The sequence below is a fragment of the Salvelinus namaycush genome, chromosome 2 (assembly GCF_016432855.1).
Source record: "Salvelinus namaycush isolate Seneca chromosome 2, SaNama_1.0, whole genome shotgun sequence".
Classification (NCBI taxonomy): Eukaryota; Metazoa; Chordata; class Actinopteri; order Salmoniformes; family Salmonidae; genus Salvelinus; species Salvelinus namaycush.
This window is the reverse complement of record NC_052308.1, coordinates 26,197,819-26,224,227: the sequence shown is the minus strand read 5'-3', so window position 1 is coordinate 26,224,227 and position 26,409 is coordinate 26,197,819. Positions and strand designations below refer to the sequence as shown.

The 26,409-nt window shown below is 46.7% G+C and overlaps 1 protein-coding gene across 1 annotated transcript in view; it reads left to right on the top strand.

The window, feature by feature from the left end:
- The window catches only part of shank3a (SH3 and multiple ankyrin repeat domains 3a), a 684,304-nt gene that overhangs the window by 64,797 nt on the left and 593,098 nt on the right, over window positions 1-26,409 (top strand). Inside the window, exon 3 of the mRNA XM_038964510.1 lies at window positions 1,105-1,176. Within this exon, the coding sequence (XP_038820438.1) occupies window positions 1,105-1,176 (72 nt within the window). The remainder of the gene's footprint in view (window positions 1-1,104; window positions 1,177-26,409) is intronic.

Here is a 26,409-nt window from a genome sequence, read left to right as displayed (position 1 = left end):
TCAAGTCCAAATAAATTCTGTTTTTACTAGGGTGGTTGTTTTCTAAAGTTAGACACAGGGTTAGTCATGGTTATGTGAAGGAAGCATGGAAACATGCAAAACAGTTAATGCATTTTGAATGTGTGTGTGTGTGTGTGTGTGTGTGTGTGTGTGTGTGTGTGTGTGTGTGTGTGTGTGTGTGTGTGTGTGTGTGTGTGTGTGTGTGTGTGTGTGTGTGTGTGTGTGTGTGTGTGTGTGTGTGTGTATGTGTATGCTCATTAGGAGTGTAAATCTATGGGTGGGTAGAGGGCCCTTTTACATGAATGCATGTGTAGGTCTGTTCTGTAGTTGTATGAGAGTGGTGTTTACTGCCATCTCTTCAATAACATTGACCAGTCAACAGATCAGTCTCCCTCTCTCAGGGCAGGAGTTTATAGATATGAGTGACAGGTTAGTCCAGCCTCACTACCCTCTGCCCTCCCATAGATGTATACTCCTAAAGCACACACACACACACACACACGCGCACACGCACACGCACACGCACACACACACACACACACACACACACACACACACACACACACACACACACACACACACACACACACAGAGAGCTTTATTTTCATGAAATTTCAGGACTTTTGTACCTAAACCTAACCCATAACCTAATCCTAACATTAACCCCAAAACCCTAACCATAACCCTAATCTTAACCTTAACCCAAAACTCTAAACTTAACCCTTAAGCTTAAAATAGCATTTTAACAACTTCAAGACATGAAAAAAGTTCTTGTTTTCCTACCGTGTCAGGACATTTAGGTGAATTGTTAGGACATTGGGGTCCTGATATTGTAGGAAAAAATATACACACACACACACAATCGCCTCCCCCCCAAGGTTTACATGTTTTAGCTACAGTCTGACAGTGTTCAGTGAGACCTGTCTATCAAATCAGTGGTTTGTAACCGGACTAATAAACATTGCTGTTGACAGATTGAGTATGGCAGGCAGGGGATATCTGACTTTTACTCTAAAATTGTTTTATTTACTAACAAACTAGCAGATGAACTAATATAGTGTTATTCCAGTAACCATGTGTTGTCTCTGTGTGTTCCTCTCCCAGTTCCGCTATAAGAGACGTCTCTACACACAGTCCCACCTGGATGACAAGCAGCTCTCCAAACTACACACCAAGGTAAGAACACACACACAAACGCACAACCAAGGTAAGATAATGTTCCACACCCAGGTTTGGTATAGTCGTTCTGAGCTTTTATATATTTGGAGATGTGTGATTTTAATAGAAAAGACACCATACGTGCACATAGGCTCTGGCTGTCTCATTCTGAGGCGGCAGGCTGTATATATAAGAGAGAAAGAGCAGAGAGAACTGCATGCATTGACATCCCCATCAGAGGGCAGGAGATTTACACTGGTGAGAATGGCACATCACCAGCTGATTTCTCCTCACTGTGTGTGTGAGGGACCATGGCCATCTGCAACTGAGCGGTCTCTAATGACAGTCACAGTTAACAGTTAATGTTGGCTTATTGTTCTGTTTAATATAAATATTCCTGCTGTCATCAATGCTTGCTTTATTGATTAAACAGAATCGGAGCAGGCTGGACAAAGTCGAGCTATGGGACTGTGTGACTGACACATCACAGGAATGAGCATAGAGACACAGAGACGGAGCGAGAGAGACGGAGCGAGAGAGACAGAGCGAGAGAGACATAGCCAGAGAGACGGAGCAAGAGAGACACAGAGAGAGAGACAGAGCAAGAGAGACGGAGCAAGAGAGACACAGAGAGAGATAGATTTAAAGTATGAAAGAGATGGGGAGGGAGGCAGCAAGAACAAAAAAGAAAACGAGTAGAGAGAGAACAAGAGGAAGATTGAGAACGAGAGATAGAAAAAGAAAGAAAGAAAGAGAGAGAAAGAATAGACAAACAGACAAAGATGAGTCATCCTCTCAGACACTCTCTAGACTCTTTACTGTCACTGCAGCCTTAGTCTTTTCTGACTCTTTCATGTTTAGTAGGGATATAGTGTTTACTGCACACTGACTGTAACTAGCTAGGTGTGGTAGAGATATAGTGTCTTACTGCACACTGACTGTAACTAGCTAGGTGTGGTAGAGATATAGTGTTTACTGCACACTGACTGTAACTAGCTAGGTGTGGTAGAGATATAGTGTCTTACTGCACACTGACTGTAACTAGCTAGGTGTGGTAGGGATATAGTGTCTTACTGCACACTGACTGTAACTAGCTAGGTGTGGTAGGGATATAGTGTCTTACTGCACACTGACTGTAACTAGCTAGGTGTGGTAGGGATATAGTGTTTACTGCACACTGACTGTAACTAGCTAGGTGTGGTAGGGATATAGTGTCTTACTGCACACTGACTGTAACTAGCTAGGTGTGGTAGGGATATAGTGTCTTACTGCACACTGACTGTAACTAGCTAGGTGTGGTAGAGATATAGTGTCTTACTGCACACTGACTGTAACTAGCTAGGTGTGGTAGAGATATAGTGTCTTACTGCACACTGACTGTAACTAGCTAGGTGTGGTAGGGATATAGTGTCTTACTGCACACTGACTGTAACTAGCTAGGTGTGGTAGGGATATAGTGTCTTACTGCACACTGATTGTAACTAGCTAGGTGTGGTAGAGATATAGTGTCTTACTGCACACTGACTGTAACTAGCTAGGTGTGGTAGGGATATAGTGTCTTACTGCACACTGACTGTAACTAGCTAGGTGTGGTAGAGATATACTGTCTTACTGCACACTGACTGTAACTAGCTAGGTGTGGTAGGGATATAGTGTCTTACTGCACACTGACTGTAACTAGCTAGGTGTGGTAGAGATATAGTGTCTTACTGCACACTGACTGTAACTAGCTAGGTGTGGTAGAGATATAGTGTCTTACTGCACACTGACTGTAACTAGCTAGGTGTGGTAGAGATATAGTGTCTTACTGCACACTGACTGTAACTAGCTAGGTGTGGTAGGGATATAGTGTCTTACTGCACACTGACTGTAACTAGCTAGGTGTGGTAGAGATATAGTGTCTTACTGCACACTGACTGTAACTAGCTAGGTGTGGTAGAGATATAGTGTCTTACTGCACACTGACTGTAACTAGCTAGGTGTGGTAGGGATATAGTGTCTTACTGCACACTGATTGTAACTAGCTAGGTGTGGTAGGGATATTGTGTCTTACTGCACACTGACTGTAACTAGCTAGGTGTGGTAGGGATATAGTGTCTTACTGCACACTGACTGTAACTAGCTAGGTGTGGTAGAGATATAGGGTCTTACCGCACACTGACTGTAACTAGCTAGGTGTGGTAGAGATATAGTGTCTTACTGCACACTGACTGTAACTAGCTAGGTGTGGTAGAGATATAGTGTCTTACTGCACACTGACTGTAACTAGCTAGGTGTGGTAGGGATATAGTGTCTTACTGCACACTGACTGTAAACTACTGTATTCAGATGGAATATTATATTTTCTTGAGTTGCACCTTGTTATAATTCTACAGATATTCCAAAAAGTGGTCATTGGAGTGTTTGGTCTGCTGTTGACTTAAGCCAGCAGATCAAATCAAATCTAATTGTATTAGTCACATGCGCCAAATACAACAGGTGTAGACCTTACAGTGAAATGCTTACTTACGAGCCCTTACCCGACAGTGCAGTTTCCAAAAATACGGATAAGGTCTCTCCAGCACTAGATTACTCTGAGAGGGGTGGGGTAGTTTCATGATCTCAACTCAATGGTCTCAGTCAAACTAATCCCCCTTTCTCAGTGACCTGCTGGGTGAGTTATTAGCTGTATTGACTGGGTCTGCTGGGGCTAGCTACACCCCATGCCTAACACACACACACACACACACACACACACACACACACGCACACACACACACACACACACACACACACACACACACACACACACACACACACACACACACACACACACACACACACACACACACACACACACACACACACACACACACACACACACACACACACACACACACACATATGCATGTTCAAACACAGAGAGAAACACACACACTCTCTGAGGTCAAACATTAACCTAATTTATAGACAATGAAAATGTATATGGTATGCTGGCTTCTATGAGTGCCACTCTCACTATCTATATGTCCCACACTTGCACTCTCCCTCTGTCTCTCCCACGATCTATGTTCCACATGTGCACTCTCCCTCTGTCTATCTCACTATCTATATTCCCCACATGTGCACTCTCCCTCTGTCTCTCCCACTATCTATATGTCCCACATGTGCACTCTCCCTCTGTCTCTCCCACTATCTATATGTCCCACATGTGCACTCTCCCTCTGTCTCTCTCACTATCTATATGTCCCACATGTGCACTCTCCCTCTGTCTCTCTCACTATCTATATGTCCAACATGTGCACTTTCCCTCTGGCTCTCTCACTATCTATATGTCCCACATGTGCACTCTCCCTCTGTCTCTCTCACTATCTATATGTCCCACATGTGCACTCTCCCTCTGTCTCTCCCACTATCTATATGTTCCACACATGCACTCTTCCTCTGTCTCTCTCACTATCTATATGTCCCACACGTGTACTCTCCCTCTATTTCTCCCTCTTGGTTTTATCTGAAGGCACTGGAGTGTGTGTAGGGGTTTCTCCGGGTAATGGACAGGGCAGTAGAATGGTGCTCTTTCTTCTGGTAGGACAAAGACAACCCAGTGTGAACACCATCTGATACTAATGTAGAAATCAGCTGGGTTTCTGTACTACTGACTGACTGGTTATATGAGACATGGGTTAGTGTGCTACTGACTGACTGGTTATATGAGAGCTGGGTTTGTGGACTACTGACTGACTGGTTATATGAGACATGGGTTAGTGTGCTACTGACTGACTGGTTATATGAGAGCTGGGTTTGTGGACTACTGACTGACTGGTTATATGAGGCATGGTATGGATTTACATTAGTCAAATATTTCTACTGAAATCTATCAACATCAGATCTGCAACTTTTCTGTTCACACTAGCCTTGAATGTGTAAAGAGTGTAAACCCTCTCAGAATGGGGTATGTGGTGTAGATGTCCCCCACACTACCTCCGGAGGTAGATCCGTCTCTTTACACTACACAAGTATCTCTCCTGGACCTAGTTTGTGTTGTCAAAGTAGTTGAGTCAGGCCCTATTCCCACTTACTGACTGGTTATATGAGAGCTGAGTCGGGCCCTATTCCCACTTACTGACTGGTTATATGAGAGCTGAGTTAGGCCTTATTCCCACTTACTGACTGGTTATATGAGAGCTGAGTCGGGCCCTATTCCCACTTACTGACTGGTTATATGAGAGCTGAGTTAGGCCCTGTTCCCACTTACTGACTGGTTATATGAGAGCTGAGTCGGGCCCTATTCCCACTTACTGACTGGTTATATGAGAGCTGAGTCGGGCCCTATTCCCACTTACTGACTGGTTATATGAGAGCTGAGTTAGGCCATGTTCCCACTTACTGACTGGTTATATGAGAGCTGAGTCGGGCCCTATTCCCACTTACTGACTGGTTATATGAGAGCTGAGTTGGGCCCTATTTCCACTTACTGACTGGTTATATGAGAGCTGAGTCGGGCCCTATTCCCACTTACTGACTGGTTATATGAGAGCTGAGTCGGGCCCTATTCCCACTTACTGACTGGTTATATGAGAGCTGAGTTAGGCCCTGTTCCCACTTACTGACTGGTTATATGAGAGCTGAGTTAGGCCCCTGTTCCCACTTACTGACTGGTTATATGAGAGCTGAGTTAGGCCCTATTCTCACTATGGGATATGAAGTATAGTCTGAGTGAGTTGGAGAAAGAAGGCCAGCATCCCGGAGTCGCCTCTTCACTGTGTTCACTGGTTTTGTGGGTATTTTGTGGGTATTTAATGAAGCTGCCAGTTGAGGACTTGTGAGGCGTCTGTTTTTCAAACTAGACACTCTAATGTACTTGTCCTCTTGCTCAGTTGTGCACCAGGGCCTCCCACTCCTCTTTCTATTCCGGTTAGAGCCAGTTTGCACTGTTCTGTGAAGGGAGTAGTACACAGCGTTGTATGAGATCTTCAGTTTCTTGAAAATTTCTCGTATGAAATAGCCTTCATTTCTCAGAACAAGAATAGACTGATGAGATTCAGAAGAAAGTACTTTGTTTCTAGCCATTTTGAGCCTGTAATCGTACCCACAAATGCTGATGTTCCAGATACTCAACTAGTCTAAAGAAGGCCAGTTGTATTGCTTCTTTTATCAGAACAACAGTTTTCAGCTGTGCTAACATAATTGCAAAAGTTTTTTTAATGATCAATTATCCTTTTAAAATGATAATCTTGAATTAGCTAACATAACGTGCCATTGGAACACAGGAGTGATGGTTGCTGATAATGGGCCTCTGTACGCCTATGTAGATATTCCATAAAAAAATCGAACGTTTCCAGCTACAATAGTCATTTACAACATTAACAATGTCTACACTGTATTTCTGATAAATTTTATGTTATTTTAATGGACAAAAAAATCTTCAAAAACAAGGACATTTCTAAGTGACCCCAAACTTTTGAACAGTAATGTATGTGCAGTCAAAGGGTTTATTTTCTATTATGTAGGCTACACTCATTACATTTTAGCTTCAAGACAAAAGCACAGGTTTTCTATAACAGCATGTCTTCATCAAGTAACATTAGCCTATCAAAAATGAACGATTAACCCTCTCGCACAAATATAAAAGTACAGTAGGTCTACTTGCTTACAACATTACAACAAACCGGGCTTCATTTTTATCAGTATCATGCAAATCATTACCTGTGGTAAAAGCAAATTACGACAGAAAGCGTAAAAAAAAAAATGAAATGCCTCATGACTTGTCTACATGCACAGTTAGTCTGCACTTCCGTCTGATTAACTGTAGCCTACTGATAACAACCACAGCTGCAGATAGCTTAGAGAAGCCTATGTCCTCTAATCCCATCTGGTCCTGGCCAGGGGAAACGGAATGTCATATATTTATAGTCTAAAATAGGTCAATTAATTTGTGTTCTGAGAAAATGTGAATGTGATCAAATTTGGTTTATATTCACACGTCAGGTGGCTAGGCTATCCAAAATAATGTACTGGAATGAATCAATCATCACTATAGTGGTGACGCACTGTATGAGTATCATTTCAATTCCAGATGCAAAAGCCTCCACGATGCAAGCTCACCCCGATTTTTGTCCATTCACAATTGTTGTCTCTTTGTTGGTGTAAAGGGTTTTAATGTGGTTTTTGTCCATTCACAAAGGTGGTCTCTTTGTTGGTGTAAAGGGTTTTAATGTGTTCCTGACCTGATTAGAAAAATTATCTGGTCCTGTTATAGCCCATATCATCCATCATAGCCCACATCATAGCCCACATCATAGCCCCATATAAAACCTAATTTTACAGCTGATTTATTACTATATCATACGCTACAACTAGGGTCTGGAGTTGGTTCGCTTAGCCTACTACCAGATCAGGAAACACTCTGAGCACAACACAATGTTACTAATGAAAAACCAGATCCTATGTGCATGATCTACATTTGACATGTTTCTGGTGGTGCGGACAGGCTTCCATCATTTTACCTGGCTCAGTACAGCAGGCAGCTGCTGTGACAATTTTAGAATGTAACAGGCTGCCACTGCAATTTCAGTTAAAAACTCGTATTAAACAAGTGTCAAATATGAGGAAAATATCTATAAATTGCAGCTGTTTTAAAAACATTGCTCTGCTATTACCATTTACAATTGAAGTCAGAAGTTTACATACACTTAGGTTGGAGTCATTAAAACTAGTTTTTTAACCACTCGACAAATGTCTTGTTAACAAACTATAGTTTTGGTAAGTCGTTTAGGACATCTACTTTGTGCATGACACAAGTAATTTTTCCAACAATTGTTTACAGACAGATTATTTCAGTTATATTTCACTGTATCACAATTGCAGTGGGTCAGAAGTTTACAAACACTAAGTTGACTGTGCCTTTTAAACAGCTTGGAAAATTCCAGAAAATGATGCCATGGCTTTAGAAGCTTCTGATAGGCTAATTTACACCATTTGAGTCAATTGGAGGTGTACTGTGCATGTATTTCAAGGCCTACCTTCAAACTCAGTGCCTCTTTGCTTGACATCATGGGAAAATCAAAATACATTTCCAAACGCCTGAAGGTACCACGTTCATCTGTACAAACAATAGTACGCAAGTATAAACACCATGGGACCACGCAGCCGTCATACCGCTCAGGAAGGAGACGCGTTCGGTCTCCTAGAGATGAACGTACTTTGTTGCGAAAAGTGCAAATCAATACTAGAACAACAGCAAAGGACCTTGTGAAGATGCTGGAGGAAACAGGTACAAAAGTATCTATATCCACAGCAAAATGAGTCTTTTAGCGACATAACCTGAAAGGCCGCTCAGCAAGGAAGAAGCCACTGCTCCAAAACCGCCATAAAAAATGCCAGACTACGGTTTGCAACATGGGGACAAAGTTTGTACTTTTTTGGAGAAATGTCCTCTGGTCTGATGAAACAAAAATAGAACTGTTTGGCCATAATGACCATCGTCATGTTTGGAGGAAAAAGGGGGAGGCTTGCAAGCCAAAGAACACCATCCCAACCGTGAAGCACAGGGGTGGCAGCATCATGTTGTGGGGGTGCTTTGCTGCAGGAGGGCCTGTTGCACTTCACAAAATAGATGGCAACATGAGGAAAGGAAAATTATGTGGATATATTGAAACAACATTTCAAGACATCAGTCAGGAAGTTAAAGCTTGGTAGCAAATGGGTCTTCCAAATGGACAATGACCCCAAGCATACTTCCAAAGTTGTGGCAAAATGGCTTAAGGTCAACAAAATCAAGGAATTGTAGTGGCCAACACAAAGCCCTGACCTCAATCCTACAGAAAATTTGTGGGCAGATCTGAAAAAGTGTGTGCGAGCAAGGAGGCCTACAAACTTGACTCGGTTACACCAGCTCTGTCAGGAGGAATGGGCCAAAATTCACCCAACTTATTGTGGGAAGCTTGTGGGAGGCTACCCGAAACGTTTGACCCAAGTTAAACAATAGAAAGGCAATGCTACCAAATACTAATTGAGTGTATGTAAACTTCTGACCCACTGGGAATGTGATGGAAGAAATTAAAGCTGAAATAAATAATTCTCTCTACTATTATTCTGGCATTTCACATTATTAAAATAAAGTGGTGATCGTAACTGACCAAGGACAGGGAATTTTTACTAGGAATAAATGTCAGGAATTGTGAAAAACTGAGTTTCAATGTATATGGCTAAGGTGTACGTAAACTTCCGATTTCAACTGTATATGTCACGCCCTGGCCTTAGTTATCTTAGATTTCTTTATTATTTTAGTTAGGTCAGGGTGTGACATGGGGGATGTATGTGTTTTGTATTGTCTAGGGTTTTTTGTATGTTTATGGGGCAGTGTTCAGTCTAGGTGTATGTATGTCTATGGTTGCCTAGATTGGTTCTCAATTAGAGAGCTGTCTATCGTTGTCTCTGATTGGGAACCATATTTAGGCAGCCATATTCATTAGGTAGTTCGTGGGTGATTGTCTATGTGTAGTGTTTAGTGTCAGCACTATTTGTTTATATAGCTTCACGGTCGTTTGTTGTTTTGTATAGTTTGTCAGTGTTCTTCGTTTCATTTTCGTCTTCAAATAAAAGAAGATGTATAGTTATCACGCTGCGCCTTGGTCCTCCTCTCTTCCACAATACGACGATCGTGACAGAATCACCCACCAAGATCGGACCAAGCAGCGTGATACAAGGCAGCAGCAGCGATCGCAGGACTATTGGAATTGGGAGGAAATTCTGGACGGCGGAGGACCCTGGGCACAACCTGGAGAATATCGCCGCCCTCGTGAAGAGCTGGAGGCAGCTAAAGCCGAGAGGTGGTGGTATGAGGAGGCAGCATGGAAGCGCGGCTGGAAGCCAGAGAAGCAGCCCCAAAAATGTCTTGGGGGGGGCTCTCGGGGAGTGTGGCAAAGTCAGGTAGGAAACCTGCGCCAACTCCTCGTGCTTACCGTGGAGAGCGGGAGTACGGGCAGACACCGTGTTATGCGGAAGAGCGCACGGTGTCTCCTGTACGTGTACATAGCCCGGTGCGGTACATCCCAGCTCCTCATTTCGGCCGGGCTAGAGTGGGCATCGAGCCAGGTGCCATGAAGCCGGCTCAACGCATCTGGTCTCCAGTGCGTCTCCTCGGGCCGGCGTACATGGCACCAGCCTTACGCATGGTGTCCCCGGTTCGCCAGCACAGCCCAGTGCGGGATATTCCACCTCGCTGCACTGGCCTGGCTACGGGGAGCATTCAACCAGGGAAGGTTGGGCAGGCTCGGTGCTCAAGAGCTCCAGTACGCCTTCACGGTCCGGTCTATCCGGTGCCACCTCCTCGCCCCAGCCCATTACCACCAGTGCCAACACCACGCACCAGGCTTCCAGTGCGTCTCCAGAGCCCTGTTCCTCCTCCACGCACTCGCCCCGTGGTGCGTGTCTCCAGCCCGGTACCACCAGTTCCGGCACCACGCACCAAGCCTCCTGTGCGTCTCCAGAGTCCTGTACGTCCTGTTGCTGCTCCCCGCACTAGCCTTGAGGTGCGTGTCCTTAGCCCGGTACAACCAGTTCCGGCACCGCGCACCACGCTTACTGTGCGCCTCAGCAGGCCAGAATCTGCTGTCTGCCCAGCGCTGCCCGTCTGCCCAGCGCCGTCTGAGCTGCCGCCTGCGCTGCCCGTCTGCCCAGCGCCGCCTGCGCTGCCCGTCTGCCCAGCGCCGTCTGAGCTGCCTGTCTGCCCAGCGCCATCTGAGCTGCCCGTCTGTCCTGAGCCTTCAAAGCCGCCCGTCTGTCCTGAGCCTTCAAAGCCGCCCGTCTGTATTGAGCCTTCAGAGCCGACCGTCAGTCAGGAGCCGCTAGAGCCGTCCGTCAGTCAGGAGCCGCCAGAGCCGTCCGTCAGTCAGGAGCCGCCAGAGCCGCCCGTCAGTCAGGAGCTACCAGAGCCCACCCGCCAGTCAGGAGCTACCAGAGCCCACCCGCCAGTCAGGAGCTACCAGAGCCCCCCGCCAGTCAGGAGCTGCCAGAGCCGCCCGCCAGTCAGGAGCTGCCAGACCCGCCCGCCAGTCAGGAGCTGCCAGAGCCGCCCGCCAGTCAGGAGCTGCCTGAGCCGCCCGCCAGTCAGGAGTTCCCTGAGCTGCCCTTCAATCCGGAGCTGCCCTTCAGTCCGGAGCTGCCCCTCAGTCCGGAGCTGCCCCTCAGTCCGGAGCTGCCCCTCCGTCCGGAGCTGCCCCTCCGTCCGGAGCTGCCCATCAGTCCAGTGGGGTTAATTTGGAGGGTCGCCGTTAAGAGGAGGCCACGAAAGCGGGGATTGACTATGGTGGGGTGGGGTCCACGTCCCGCACCCGAGCCGCCGCCGTGAGAAGGCCCACCCGGACCCTCCCCTTCTGTGTCAGGTTTTGCGGCCGGAGTCCGCACCTTTGGGGGGGGGGGGGGTACTGTCACGCCCTGGCCTTAGTTATCTTAGTTTTCTTTATTATTTTAGTTAGGTCAGGGTGTGACATGGGGGATGTATTTGTTTTGTATTGTCTAGGGGTTTTTGTATGTTTATGGGGCAGTGTTCAGTCTAGGTGTATGTATGTCTATGGTTGCCTAGATTGGTTCTCAATTAGAGACAGCTGTCTATCGTTGTCTCTGATTGGGAACCATATTTAGGCAGCCATATTCATTAGGTAGTTCGTGGGTGATTGTCTATGTGTAGTGTTTAGTGTCAGCACTATTTGTTTATATAGCTTCACCGTCGTTTGTTGTTTCGTATAGTTTGTCAGTGTTCTTCGTTTCGTTTTCGTCTTCAAATAAAAGAAGATGTATAGTTATCACGCTGCGCCTTGGTCCTCCTTTCTTCCACAATACGACGATCGTGACAGTATACTGAAGGAGTGTTGGCTCAATGAGGCAATTCTGTTAACAGTGCCCTACCGGGCGAGTGTCGTGTATTACCTCCAGAGGTAGCGGTCGAGACGTAGCAAGTACTCAAGTTTACATTTGAGTAATATGTGTAGCAGACTGTATTTTAATTAAAAGTGTAGTAATTGTGAAGAGGCTCTTAGTGTGCTACTGACTGACTGGTTATAAGAGCTGGGCTAGTGTGCTACTGACTGACTGGCTATAAGAGCTGGGCTAGTGTGCTACTGACTGACTGGTTATATGACAGCTGGGCTAGTGTGCTACTGACTGACTGGTTATAAGAGCTGGGCTAGTGTGCTACTGACTGACTGGCTATAAGAGCTGGGCTAGTGTGCTACTGACTGACTGGTTATATGACAGCTGGGCTAGTGTGCTACTGACTGACTGGTTATATGACAGCTGGGCTAGTGTGCTACTGACTGACTGGTTATAAGAGCTGGGCTAGTGTGCTACTGACTGACTGGCTATAAGAGCTGGGCTAGTGTGCTACTGACTGACTGGTTATATGACAGCTGGGCTGGTGTGTTACTGACTGACTGGTTATAAGAGCTGGGCTAGTGTGCTACTGACTGACTGGTTATATGACAGCTGGGCTGGTGTGCTACTGACTGACTGGTTATAAGAGCTGGGCTAGTGTGCTACTGACTGACTGGTTATATGACAGCTGGGCTGGTGTGCTACTGACTGACTGGTTATATGACAGCTGGGCTAGTGTGCTACTGACTGACTGGTAATAAGAGCTGGGCTGGTGTGCTACTGACTGACTGGTTATATGACAGCTGGGCTAGTGTGCTACTGACTGACTGGTAATAAGAGCTGGGCTAGTGTGCTACTGACTGACTGGTAATAAGAGCTGGGCTAGTGTGCTACTGACTGACTGGTTATAAGAGCTGGGCTAGTGTGCTACTGACTGACTGGTAATACGAGCTGGGCTAGTGTGCTACTGACTGACTGGTTATATGACAGCTGGGCTAGTGTGCTACTGACTGACTGGTTATATGACAGCTGGGCTAGTGTGCTACTGACTGACTGGTTATAAGAGCTGGGCTAGTGTGCTACTGACTGACTGGTAATAAGAGCTGGGCTAGTGTGCTACTGACTGACTGGTTATATGACAGCTGGGCTAGTGTGCTACTGACTGACTGGTAATAAGAGCTGGGTAAGTGTGCTACTGACTGACTGGTTATATGACAGCTGGGCTGGTGTGCTACTGACTGACTGGTTATATGACAGCTGGGCTGGTGTGCTACTGACTGACTGGTTATATGACAGCTGGGCTAGTGTGCTACTGACTGACTGGTTATATGACAGCTGGGCTAGTGTGCTACTGACTGACTGGTTATATGACAGCTGGGTTAGTGTGCTACTGACTGACTGGTTATAAGAGCTGGGCTAGTGTGCTACTGACTGACTGGTAATAAGAGCTGGGCTAGTGTGCTACTGACTGACTGGTTATATGACAGCTGGGCTAGTGTGCTACTGACTGACTGGTAATAAGAGCTGGGCAAGTGTGCTACTGACTGACTGGTTATATGACAGCTGGGCTGGTGTGCTACTGACTGACTGGTTATATGACAGCTGGGCTGGTGTGCTACTGACTGACTGGTTATATGACAGCTGGGCTAGTGTGCTACTGACTGACTGGTTATATGACAGCTGGGCTAGTGTGCTACTGACTGACTGGTTATATGACAGCTGGGCTAGTGTGCTACTGACTGACTGGTTATATGACAGCTGGGCTAGTGTGCTACTGACTGACTGGTAATAAGAGCTGGGCAAGTGTGCTACTGACTGACTGGTTATATGACAGCTGGGCTGGTGTGCTACTGACTGACTGGTTATATGACAGCTGGGCTGGTGTGCTACTGACTGACTGGTTATATGACAGCTGGGCTAGTGTGCTACTGACTGACTGGTTATATGACAGCTGGGCTAGTGTGCTACTGACTGACTGGTAATAAGAGCTGGGCTAGTGTGCTACTGACTGACTGGTAATAAGAGCTGGGCTAGTGTGCTACTGACTGACTGGTTATATGACAGCTGGGCTAGTGTGCTACTGACTGACTGGTTATATGACAGCTGGGCTAGTGTGCTACTGACTGACTGGCTATAAGAGCTGGGCTGGTGTGCTACTGACTGACTGGTTATATGACAGCTGGGCTAGTGTGCTACTGACTGACTGGTTATATGACAGCTGGGCTGGTGTGCTACTGACTGACTGGTTATATGACAGCTGGGCTAGTGTGCTACTGACTGACTGGTAATAAGAGCTGGGCTACTGTGCTACTGACTGACTGGTTATATGACAGCTGGGCTAGTGTGCTACTGACTGACTGGTAATAAGAGCTGGGCTAGTGTGCTACTGACTGACTGGTTATATGACAGCTGGGCTGGTGTGCTACTGACTGACTGGTTATATGACAGCTGGGCTAGTGTGCTACTGACTGACTGGTAATAAGAGCTGGGCTAGTGTGCTACTGACTGACTGGTTATATGACAGCTGGGCTGGTGTGCTACTGACTGACTGGTAATAAGAGCTGGGCTAGTGTGCTACTGACTGACTGGTAATAAGAGCTGGGCTAGTGTGCTACTGACTGACTGGTAATAAGAGCTGGGCAAGTGTGCTACTGACTGACTGGTTATATGACAGCTGGGCTGGTGTGCTACTGACTGACTGGTTATATGACAGCTGGGCTAGTGTGCTACTGACTGACTGGTTATATGACAGCTGGGCTGGTGTGCTACTGACTGACTGGTTATATGACAGCTGGGCTAGTGTGCTACTGACTGACTGGTAATAAGAGCTGGGCTAGTGTGCTACTGACTGACTGGTTATATGACAGCTGGGCTAGTGTGCTACTGACTGACTGGTAATAAGAGCTGGGCTAGTGTGCTACTGACTGACTGGTTATATGACAGCTGGGCTAGTGTGCTACTGACTGACTGGTTATAAGAGCTGGGCTAGTGTGCTACTGACTGACTGGTTATATGACAGTTGGGCTGGTGTGCTACTGACTGACTGGCTATAAGAGCTGGGCTAGTGTGCTACTGACTGACTGGTAATAAGAGCTGGGCAAGTGTGTTACTGACTGACTGGTTATATGACAGCTGGGCTAGTGTGCTACTGACTGACTGGTTATGAGCTTTCATCTGAGAGAGTTGCTTCATGCCCTCTAGCCTTGTCCAGGTGAAAGAATCCAGGTGAAGCTATTGCTTGCATCCATCTAGTTATCTCATATCTACGAAGGGGTAACCAAGGGGAACATATTACCCCTGCATGTAATGTACCAGAGTACTCAATTGATCATCATTTTTTATTTTCTAAATAACTTTTATACAACAATAATCCCGATTTGAATCTCCAAAGGTCAAGAAAAGTCAACAATGATACAGCTTCCTACTCTGGTATCAGACAATCTCCTCCTCTGGCTGGGCAGTAGATCGTGATCAGCTGAAATGAAAGGAAAAGGGCCTGCAGCAGCAGCACCTGATCAGCATTACTGTACATGATTCACTTATTTAATATAATGTAGGGCAGACAGAGATGTCTCTGTCTATGGTGATACTACCTATTACATCTCATCCACTACGACAGCTGCCTGGGTTATGGGAGGATTCCGTACATATGACTCATCTTATGATTTTACTCACATTCAGATGCTTATTGTGAGTAGTGTCCAAGTAAAAGTATTTTTGTCAGAAGTGTCTTTCTCTGTGGATTTTAGAGCTAGCTACAGACCTATCCGTTCAGGCATTCTATCTCTTTTGTAGCGTTAACTCTAGATACCAAGTCAAGTTTATTTGTCATATGCACAGGATACACATGGTACACAGTACAATGAAATGCTTATTTGCAGGTTCATTCTCGATAATGCTACGTAATAAGAATAATACAAAGGAATAATGAAATAAAATCAGATCAATGGGAGAAAAATACAGTACATTGAGCAGAAATATAAATATAGGGAGGCACTTAAACACATTTACAGAAGGATATTTCCACAGGTGCAGGGGAGGGGATATGGAGAGCAAAGTGATGAACTGTGCTATAAGTTTTGCAAAAACAGTATGTACAATAGCAGCAGTCATGTATATGTAGCGTGTGTGTGTGTGTGTGTGTGTGTGTGTGTGTGTGTGTGTGTGTGTGTGTGTGTGTGTGTGTGTGTGTGTGTGTGTGTGTGTGTGTGTGTGTGTGTGTGTGTGTGTGTGTGTGTGTGTGTGTGTGTGTACATACATGTAAGTGTGCCTGTGTGCTAAGGTGCGAGAAGCTGTTAGGCTGTTATTGATGTTAGGCTACACATCATGAAGCCAGCAGCATGGGTTTGTGAAGAGATTGGAATGAGTCTGGAACTGTCTGCTATGGGTTTTAGAGAGACTGGAGAGTCTAGTGTTGTCTGCTATGGGTTGTAGAGAGACTGGAGAGTCTTGTGCTGTCTACTATGGGTTGTAGAGAGACTGGAGAGTATCTAGTGCTGTCTACTATGGGTTGTAGAGAGACTGGAGAGTATCTAGTGCTGTCTACTATGGGTTTTAGAGAGACTGGAGAGTATCTAGTGCTGTCTACTATGGGTTGCAGAGAGACTGGAGAGTCTAGTGTTGTCTACGATGGGTTTTAGAGAGACTGGAGAGTCTAGTGTTGTCTGCTATGGGTTGTAGAGAGACTGGAGAGTCTAGTGCTGTCTGCTATGGGTTGTAGAGAGACTGGAGAGTCTAGTGTTGTCTGCTATGGGTTTTAGAGAGACTGGAGAGTCTAGTGTTGTCTGCTATGGGTTGTAGAGAGACTGGAGAGTCTAGTGCTGTCTACTATGGGTTGTAGAGAGACTGGAGAGTCTAGTGTTGTCTGCTATGGGTTTTAGAGAGACTGGAGAGTCTAGTGTTGTCTGCTATGGGTTGTAGAGAGACTGGAGAGAGTCTACTGCTGTCTGCTATGGGTCGTAGAGAGACTGGAGAGTCTAGTGCTGCCTACTATGGGTTGTAGAGAGACTGGAGAGTCTAGTGCTGTCTACTATGGGTTGTAGAGAGACTGGAGAGAGTCTACTGCTGTCTGCTATGGGTCGTAGAGAGACTGGAGAGTCTAGTGCTGTCTGCTATGGGTTGTAGAGAGACTGGAGAGTATCTAGTGCTGTCTACTATGGGTTGTAGAGAGACTGGAGAGTGTCTAGTGCTGTCTACTATGGGTCGTAGAGAGACTGGAGAGTGTCTAGTGCTGTCTACTATGGGTTTTAGAGAGACTGGAGAGTCTAGTGTTGTCTGCTATGGGTTGTAGAGAGACTGGAGAGTATCTAGTGCTGTCTACTATGGGTTGTAGAGAGACTGGAGAGAGTCTAGTGTTGTCTGTTATGGGTTGTAGAGAGACTGGAGAGTGTCTAGTGCTGTCTACTATGGGTTGTAGAGAGACTGGAGAGTGTCTAGTGTTGTCTGTTATGGGTTGTAGAGAGACTGGAGAGTGTCTAGTGTTGTCTGTTATGGGTTGTAGAGAGACTGGAGAGAGTCTAGTGTTGTCTCTTATGGGTTGTAGAGAGACTGGAGAGTCTAGTGCTGCCTGCTATGGGTTGTAGAGAGACTGGAGAGAGTCTAGTGTTGTCTGTTATGGGTTGTAGAGAGACTGGAGAGTCTAGTGCTGTCTACTATGGGTCGTAGAGAGACTGGAGAGAGTCTACTGCTTTCTACTATGGGTTGTAGAGAGAGTCTAGTGCTGTCTTCTATGGGTTGTAGAGAGACTGGAGAGAGTCTAGTGCTGTCTTCTATGGGTTGTAGAGAAACTGGAGAGTCTAGTGCTGTCTTCTATGGGTTGTAGAGAGACTGGGGAGTCTAGTGCTGTCTACTATGGGTTGTAGAGAGACTGGAGAGTATCTAGTGCTGTCTGCTATGGGTCGTAGAGAGACTGGAGAGAGTCTAGTGCTGTCTGCTATGGGTTGTAGAGAGGCTGGAGAGAGTCTAGTGCTGTCTACTATGGGTCGTAGAGAGACTGGAGAGAGTCGAGTGCTGTCTGCTATGGGTTGTAGAGAGACTGGAGAGAGTCTAGTGCTGTCTACTATGGGTTGTAGAGAGACTGGAGAGTGTCTAGTGTTGTCTGTTATGGGTTGTAGAGAGACTGGAGAGAGTCTAGTGTTGTCTGTTATGGGTTGTAGAGAGACTGGAGAGAGTCTAGTGCTGTCTACTATGGGTTGTAGAGAGACTGGAGAGAGTCTAGTGCTGTCTGCTATGGGTTGTAGAGAGACTGGAGAGTCTAGTGCTGTCTACTATGGGTCGTAGAGAGACTGGAGAGAGTCTACTGCTTTCTACTATGGGTTGTAGAGAGACTAGAGAGAGTCTAGTGCTGTCTTCTATGGGTTGTAGAGAGACTGGAGAGAGTCTAGTGCTGTCTTCTATGGGTTGTAGAGAGACAGGAGAGTCTAGTTTTGTCTTCTATGGGTTGTAGAGAGACTGGGGAGTCTAGTGCTGTCTACTATGGGTTGTAGAGAGACTGGAGAGTATCTAGTGCTGTCTGCTATGGGTCGTAGAGAGACTGGAGAGAGTCTAGTGCTGTCTGCTATGGGTTGTAGAGGCTGGAGAGAGTCTAGTGCTGTCTACTATGGGTGTAGAGAACTGGAGAGAGTCGAGTGCTGTCTCTATGGGTTGTAGAGAGACTGGGGAGTCTAGTGCTGTCACTATGGGTTGTAGAGAGACTGGAGGTATCTAGTGCTGTCTGCTATGGGTTGTAGAGAGACTGGAGAGTCTAGTGCTGTCTACTATGGGTGTGTAGAGAGACTGGAAGTGTCTAGTGCTGTCTGCTATGGGTTGTAGAGAGACTGGAGAGTCTAGTGCTGTCTACTATGGGTTGTAGAGAGACTGGAGAGAGTCTACTGCTGTCTGCTATGGGTCGTAGAGAGACTGGAGTGTCTAGTGCTGTCTACTATGGGTTGTAGAGAGACTGGAGAGTGTCTAGTGCTGTCTACTATGGGTTGTAGAGAGACTGGAGAGTGTCTAGTGTTGTCTGCTATGGGTTGTAGAGAGACTGGAGAGTGTCTAGTGTTGTCTGTTAGGTTGTAGAGAGACTGGAGAGTCTAGTGCTGTCTCTATGGGTTGTAGAGAGACTGGAGAGTCTAGTGCTGCCTGCTATGGTTTGTAGAGAGACTTGAGAGAGTCTAGTGCTTTCTACTATGGGTTGTAGAGAGACTGGAGAGTGTCTAGTGCTGTCTACTATGGGTCGTAGAGAGACTGGAGAGAGTCTACTGCTTTCTACTATGGGTTGTAGAGAGACTAGAGAGAGTCTAGTGCTGTCTTCTATGGGTTGTAGAGAGACTGGAGAGAGTCTAGTGCTGTCTTCTATGGGTTGTAGAGAAACTGGAGAGAGTCTAGTTTTGTCTTCTATGGGTTGTAGAGAGACTGGGGAGTCTAGTGCTGTCTACTATGGGTTGTAGAGAGACTGGAGAGTATCTAGTGCTGTCTGCTATGGGTCGTAGAGAGACTGGAGAGAGTCTAGTGCTGTCTGCTATGGGTTGTAGAGAGGCTGGAGAGAGTCTAGTGCTGTCTACTATGGGTCGTAGAGAGACTGGAGAGAGTCGAGTGCTGTCTGCTAGGGTTGTGTAGAGAGACTGGAGAGAGTCTAGTGCTGTCTACTATGGGTTGTAGAGAGACTGGAGAGTGTCTAGTATTGTCTGCTATGGGTTGTAGAGAGACTGGAGAGTCTAGTGCTGTCTACTATGGGTTGTAGAGAGACTGGAGAGAGTCTAGTGCTGTCTACTATGGGTTGTAGAGAGACTGGAGAGAGTCTAGTGCTGTCTGCTATGGGTTGTAGAGAGACTGGAGAGTCTAGTGTTGTCTGCTATGGGTTGTAGAGAGACTGGAGAGAGTCTAGTGCTGTCTACTATGGGTTGTAGAGAGACTGGAGAGTATCTAGTGCTGTTCTGCTATGGTTGTAGAGAGACTGGAGAGTCTAGTGCTGTCTACTATGGGTTGTAGAGAGACTGGAGAGAGTCTAGTGCTGTCTTACTATGGGTTGTAGAGAGACTGGAGAGAGTCTAGGCTGTCTGCTATGGTTGTAGAGAGACTGGAGAGTCTAGTGTTGTCTGCTATGGGTTTTAGAGACTGGAGAGTATCTAGTGCTGTCTGCTATGGGTGTAGAGAGACTGGAGAGAGTCTAGTGCTGTCTGCTAGGGTTGTAGAGAGGCTGGAGAGAGTCTAGTGCTGTCTACTATGGGTCGTAGAGAGACTGGAGAGAGTCGAGTGCTGTCTGCTATGGGTTGTAGAGAGACTGGAGAGAGTCTAGTGCTGTCTACTATGGGTTGTAGAGAGACTGGAGAGAGTCTAGTGCTGTCTACTATGGGTTGTAGAGAGACTGGAGAGAGTCTAGTGCTGTCTGCTATGGGTTGTAGAGAGACTGGAGAGTCTAGTGCTGTCTACTATGGGTTGTAGAGAGACTGGAGAGTATCTAGTGCTGTCTGCTATGGGTCGTAGAGAGACTGGAGAGAGTCTAGTGCTGTCTGCTATGGGTTGTAGAGAGGCTGGAGAGAGTCTAGTGCTGTCTACTATGGGTCGTAGAGAGACTGGAGAGAGTCGAGTGCTGTCTGCTATGGGTTGTAGAGAGACTGGAGAGAGTCTAGTGCTGTCTACTATGGGTTGTAGAGAGACTGGAGAGTATCTAGTATTGTCTGCTATGGGTTGTAGAGAGACTGGAGAGTCTAGTGCTGTCTACTATGGGTTGTAGAGAGACTGGAGAGTCTAGTGCTGTCTACTATGGGTTGTAGAGAGACTGGAGAGAGTCTAGTGCTGTCTGCTATGGGTTGTAGAGAGACTGGAGAGTCTAGTGTTGTCTGCTATGGGTTTTAGAGAGACTGGAGAGTCTAGTGTTGTCTGCTATGGGTTGTAGAGAGACTGGAGAGAGTCTAGTGCTGTCTGCTATGGGTCGTAGAGAGACTGGAGAGAGGTCTAGGCTGTCTGCTATGGGTTGTAGAGAGGCTGGAGAGAGTCTAGTGCTGTCTACTATGGTGTCGTAGAGAGACGGAGAGAGTCGAGTGCTGTCTGCTATGGGTTGTAGAGAGACTGAGAGAGTCTAGTGCTGTCTACTATGGGTTGTAGAGAGACTGGAGAGTCTTAGGCTGTCTGCTATGGGTTGTAGAGAGACTGGAGAGTCTAGTGCTGTCTACTATGGGTTGTAGAGAGACTGGAGGAGTCTGTGCGTCTGCTATGGGTTGAGAGACTGGAGAGAGTCTAGTGCTGTCTGCTATGGGTTGTAGAGAGACTGGAGAGTCTAGTGTTGTCTGCTATGGGTTTTAGAGAGACTGGAGAGTCTAGTGTTGTCTGCTATGGGTTGTAGAGAGACTGGAGAGTCTAGTGCTGTCTACTATGGGTTGTAGAGAGACTGGAAAGTCTAGTGCTGCCTACTATGGGTTGTAGAGAGACTGGAGAGTCTAGTGCTGTCTACTATGGGTTGTAGAGAGACTGGAGAGAGTCTACTGCTGTCTGCTATGGGTCGTAGAGAGACTGGAGAGTCTAGTGCTGTCTACTATGGGTTGTAGAGAGACTGGAGAGTCTAGTGCTGTCTACTATGGGTTGTAGAGAGACTGGAGAGTCTAGTGCTGTCTACTATGGGTTGTAGAGAGACTGGAGAGAGTCTACTGCTGTCTGCTATGGGTCGTAGAGAGACTGGAGAGTCTAGTGCTGTCTGCTATGGGTTGTAGAGAGACTGGAGAGTTTCTAGTGCTGTCTACTATGGGTTGTAGAGAGACTGGAGAGTGTCTAGTGCTGTCTACTATGGGTTGTAGAGAGACTGGAGAGTGTAGTGCTGTCTACTATGGGTCGTAGAGAGACTGGAGAGTGTCTAGTGCTGTTACTATGGTTTTAGAGAGACTGGAGAGTCTAGTGTTGTCTTGCTATGGTTGTAGAGAGACTGGAGAGTACTAGTGCTGTCTACTTGGGTTGTAGAGAGACTGGAGAGAGTCTAGTGTTGTCTGTTATGGGTTGTAGAGAGACTGGAGAGTCTAGTGCTGTCTACTATGGGTTGTAGAGAGACTGGAGAGAGTCTACTGCTGTCTGCTATGGGTCGTAGAGAGACTGGAGAGTCTAGTGCTGTCTGCTATGGGTTGTAGAGAGACTGGAGAGTATCTAGTGCTGTCTACTATGGGTTGTAGAGGGACTGGAGAGTGTCTAGTGCTGTCTGCTATGGGTTGTAGAGAGACTGGAGAGAGTCTAGTGCTGTCTACTATGGGTTGTAGAGAGACTGGAGAGTATCTAGTGCTGTCTACTATGGGTTGTAGAGAGACTGGAGAGTCTAGTGCTGTCTACTATGGGTTGTAGAGAGACTGGAGAGAGTCTAGTGCTGTCTACTATGGGTGTAGAGAGACTGGAGAGTCTAGTGCTGTCTGCTATGGGTTGTAGAGAGACTGGAGAGTCTAGTGTTGTCTGCTATGGGTTTTAGAGAGACTGGAGAGTCTAGTGTTGTCTGCTATGGGTTGTAGAGAGACTGGAGAGAGTCTAGTTTTGTCTTCTATGGGTTGTAGAGAGACTGGGGAGTCTAGTGCTGTCTACTATGGGTTGTAGAGAGACTGGAGAGTATCTAGTGCTGTCTGCTATGGGTCGTAGAGAGACTGGAGAGAGTCTAGTGCTGTCTGCTATGGGTTATAGAGAGGCTGGAGAGAGTCTAGTGCTGTCTACTATGGGTCGTAGAGAGACTGGAGAGAGTCGTAGTGCTGTCTGCTATGGGTCGTAGAGAGACTGGAGAGAGTCTAGTGCTGTCTACTATGGGTTGTAGAGAGACTGGAGAGTATCTAGTGCTGTCTACTATGGGTTGTAGAGAGACTGGAGAGAGTCTAGTGCTGTCTACTATGGGTTGTAGAGAGACTGGAGAGAGTCTAGTGTTGTCTGCTATGGGTTGTAGAGAGACTGGAGAGTCTAGTGCTGTCTACTATGGGTTGTAGAGAGACTGGAAAGTCTAGTGCTGCCTACTATGGGTTGTAGAGAGACTGGAGAGTCTAGTGCTGTCTACTATGGGTTGTAGAGAGACTGGCGAGAGTCTACTGCTGTCTGCTATGGGTCGTAGAGAGACTGGAGAGTCTAGTGCTGCCTACAGGGTTGTAGAGAGACTGGAGAGTCTAGTGCTGTCTACTATGGTTGTGAGAGAGACTGGAGAGTCTAGTGCTGTCTACTATGGGTTGTAGAGAGACTGGAGAGAGTCTACTGCTGTCTGCTATGGGTTCGTAGAGGACTGGAGAGTCTAGTGCTGTTGCTATGGTTGTAGAGAGACTGGAGAGTTCTAGTGCTGTCTACTATGGGTTGTAGAGAGACTGGAGAGTGTCTAGTGCTGTCTACTAGGGTTGTAGAGAGACTGGAGAGTGTGTGCTGTTACTATGGGTGTAGAGAGACTGGAGAGTGTCTAGTGCTGTCTACTTGGGTTTTAGAGAGACTGGAGAGTCTAGTGTTGTCTGCTATGGGTTGTAGAGAGACTGGAGAGTATCTAGTGCTGTCTACTATGGGTTGTAGAGAGACTGGAGAGAGTCTAGTGTTGTCTGTTATGGGTTGTAGAGAGACTGGAGAGTCTAGTGCTGTCTACTATGGGTTGTAGAGAGACTGGAGAGAGTCTACTGCTGTCTGCTATGGGTCGTAGAGAGACTGGAGAGTCTAGTGCTGTCTGCTATGGGTTGTAGAGAGACTGGAGAGTATCTAGTGCTGTCTACTATGGGTTGTAGAGGGACTGGAGAGTGTCTAGTGCTGTCTACTATGGGTTGTAGAGAGACTGGAGAGAGTCTACTGCTTTCTACTATGGGTCGTAGAGAGACTGGAGAGTCTAGTGCTGTCTGCTATGGGTTGTAGAGAGACTGGAGAGTATCTAGTGCTGTCTACTATGGGTTGTAGAGAGACCGGAGAGTGTCTAGTGCTGTCTACTATGGGTCGTAGAGAGACTGGAGAGTGTCTAGTATTGTCTGTTATGGGTTGTAGAGAGACTGGAGAGAGTCTAGTGTTGTCAGTTATGGGTTGTAGAGAGACTGGAGAGTGTCTAGTGCTGTCTACTATGGGTTGTAGAGAGACTGGAGAGAGTCTACTGCTGTCTGCTATGGGTCGTAGAGAGACTGGAGAGTCTAGTGCTGCCTACTATGGGTTGTAGAGAGACTGGAGAGTCTAGTGCTGTCTACTATGGGTTGTAGAGAGACTGGAGAGTCTAGTGCTGTCTACTATGGGTTGTAGAGAGACTGGAGAGAGTCTACTGCTGTCTGCTATGGGTCGTAGAGAGACTGGAGAGTCTAGTGCTGTCTGCTATGGGTTGTAGAGAGACTGGAGGGATCTAGTGCTGTCTACTATGGGTTGTAGGAGACTGGAGAGTGTCTTAGTGCTGTCTACTATGGGTTGTAGAGAGACTGGAGAGTGTCTAGTGATGTCTACTATGGGTCGTAGAGAGACTGGAGAGTATCTAGTGCTGTCTACTATGGGTTGTAGAGAGACTGGAGAGAGTCTAGTGTTGTCTGTTATGGGTTGTAGAGAGACTGGAGAGTCTAGTGCTGTCTACTATGGGTTGTAGAGAGATTGGAGAGAGTCTACTGCTGTCTGCTATGGGTGTAGAGAGAACTAGAGAGTCTAGTGCTGTCTGCTATGGGTTGTAGAGAGACTGGAGAGTATCTAGTGCTGTCTACCTATGGGTTGAGAGGACTGGAGAGTGTTAGTGCTGTTACTATGGGTTGTAGAGAGACTGGAGAGAGTCTACTGCTTTCTTATGGGGTAGAGAGACTGGAGAGTCTAGTGCTGTCTGCTATGGGTTGTAGAGAGACTGAGAGTACTAGTGCTGTCTACTATGGGTTGTAGAGAGCCGGAGAGTGTCTAGTGCTGTCTACTATGGGTCTGTAGAGAGACTGGAGAGTGTCTAGTTGTCTTATGGGTTGTAGAGAGGACTGGAGAGAGTCTAGTGCTGTCAGTTATGGGTTGTAGAGAGACTGGAGAGTCTAGTGCTGTCTACTATGGGTTGTAGAGAGACTGGAGAGAGTCTACTGCTGTCTGCTATGGGTCGTAGAGAGACTGGAGAGTCTAGTGCTGCCTACTATGGGTTGTAGAGAGACTGGAGAGTCTAGTGCTGTCTACTATGGGTTGTAGAGAGACGGGAGAGTCTACTGCTGTCTACTATGGGTTGTAGAGAGACTGGAGAAGAGTCTACTGCTGTCTCTATGGGCGTAGAGAGACTGGAGAGTCTAGTGCTGTCGCTATGGGTTGTAGAAAGGACTGGAGAGTATCTAGTGCTGGTCTACTATGGGTTGTAGAGAGACGGAGAGTGTCTAGTGCTGTCTACTATGGGTGTAGAGAGACTGGAGAGTGTCTAGTGATGTCTATATGGGTCGTAGAGAACTGGGAGTGTCTAGTGCTGTCTACTATGGTTTAGAGAGACTGAGAGTCTAGTGTTGTCTGCTATGGTGTAGAGAGACGTGAGAGTATCTAGTGCTGTCTACTATGGGTTGTAGAGAGACTGGAGAGAGTCTAGTGTTGTCTGTTATGGGTTGTAGAGAGACTGGAGAGTGTCTAGTGCTGTCTACTATGGGTTGTAGAGAGACTGGAGAGTGTCTAGTGCTGTCTACTATGGGTTGTAGAGAGACTGGAGAGTGTCTAGTGTTGTCTGTTATGGGTTGTAGAGAGACTGGAGAGTGTCTAGTGTTGTCTGTTATGGGTTGTAGAGAGACTGGAGAGAGTCTAGTGTTGTCTCTTATGGGTTGTAGAGAGACTGGAGAGTCTAGTGCTGCCTGCTATGGTTTGTAGAGAGACTTGAGAGAGTCTAGTGCTTTCTACTATGGGTTGTAGAGAGACTGGAGAGTGTCTAGTGCTGTCTACTATGGGTCGTAAGGAGACTGGAGAGAGTCTACTGCTTTCTACTATGGGTTGTAGAGAGACTAGAGAGAGTCTAGTGCTGTCTTCTATGGGTTGTAGAGAGACTGGAGAGAGTCTAGTGCTGTCTTCTATGGGTTGTAGAGAAACTGGAGAGTCTAGTGCTGTCTTCTATGGGTTGTAGAGAGACTGGGGAGTCTAGTGCTGTCTACTATGGGTTGTAGAGAGACTGGAGAGTATCTAGTGCTGTTCTATGGGTCGTAGAGAGGCTGGAGAGAGTCTAGTGCTGTCTACTATGGGTGTAGAGAGACTGGAGAGAGTCAGTGCTGTCTGCTATTGGTTGTAGAGAGACTGGAGAGAGTCTAGTGCTGTCTACTATGGGTTGTAGAGAGACTGGAGAGACTAGTGCTGTTGCTATGGGTTGTAGAGAGACTGGAGAGTCTAGTGCTGTCTATATGGGTGTAGAGAGAGGAGAGAGTCTAGTGCTGTCTACTATGGGTGTTGAGAGATGGAGAGAGTCTAGTGCTGCTGCTATGGGTTGTGAGAAGACTGAGAGTCTAGTGTTGTCTGCTATGGTTTAGAGAGAGTGGAGAGTAT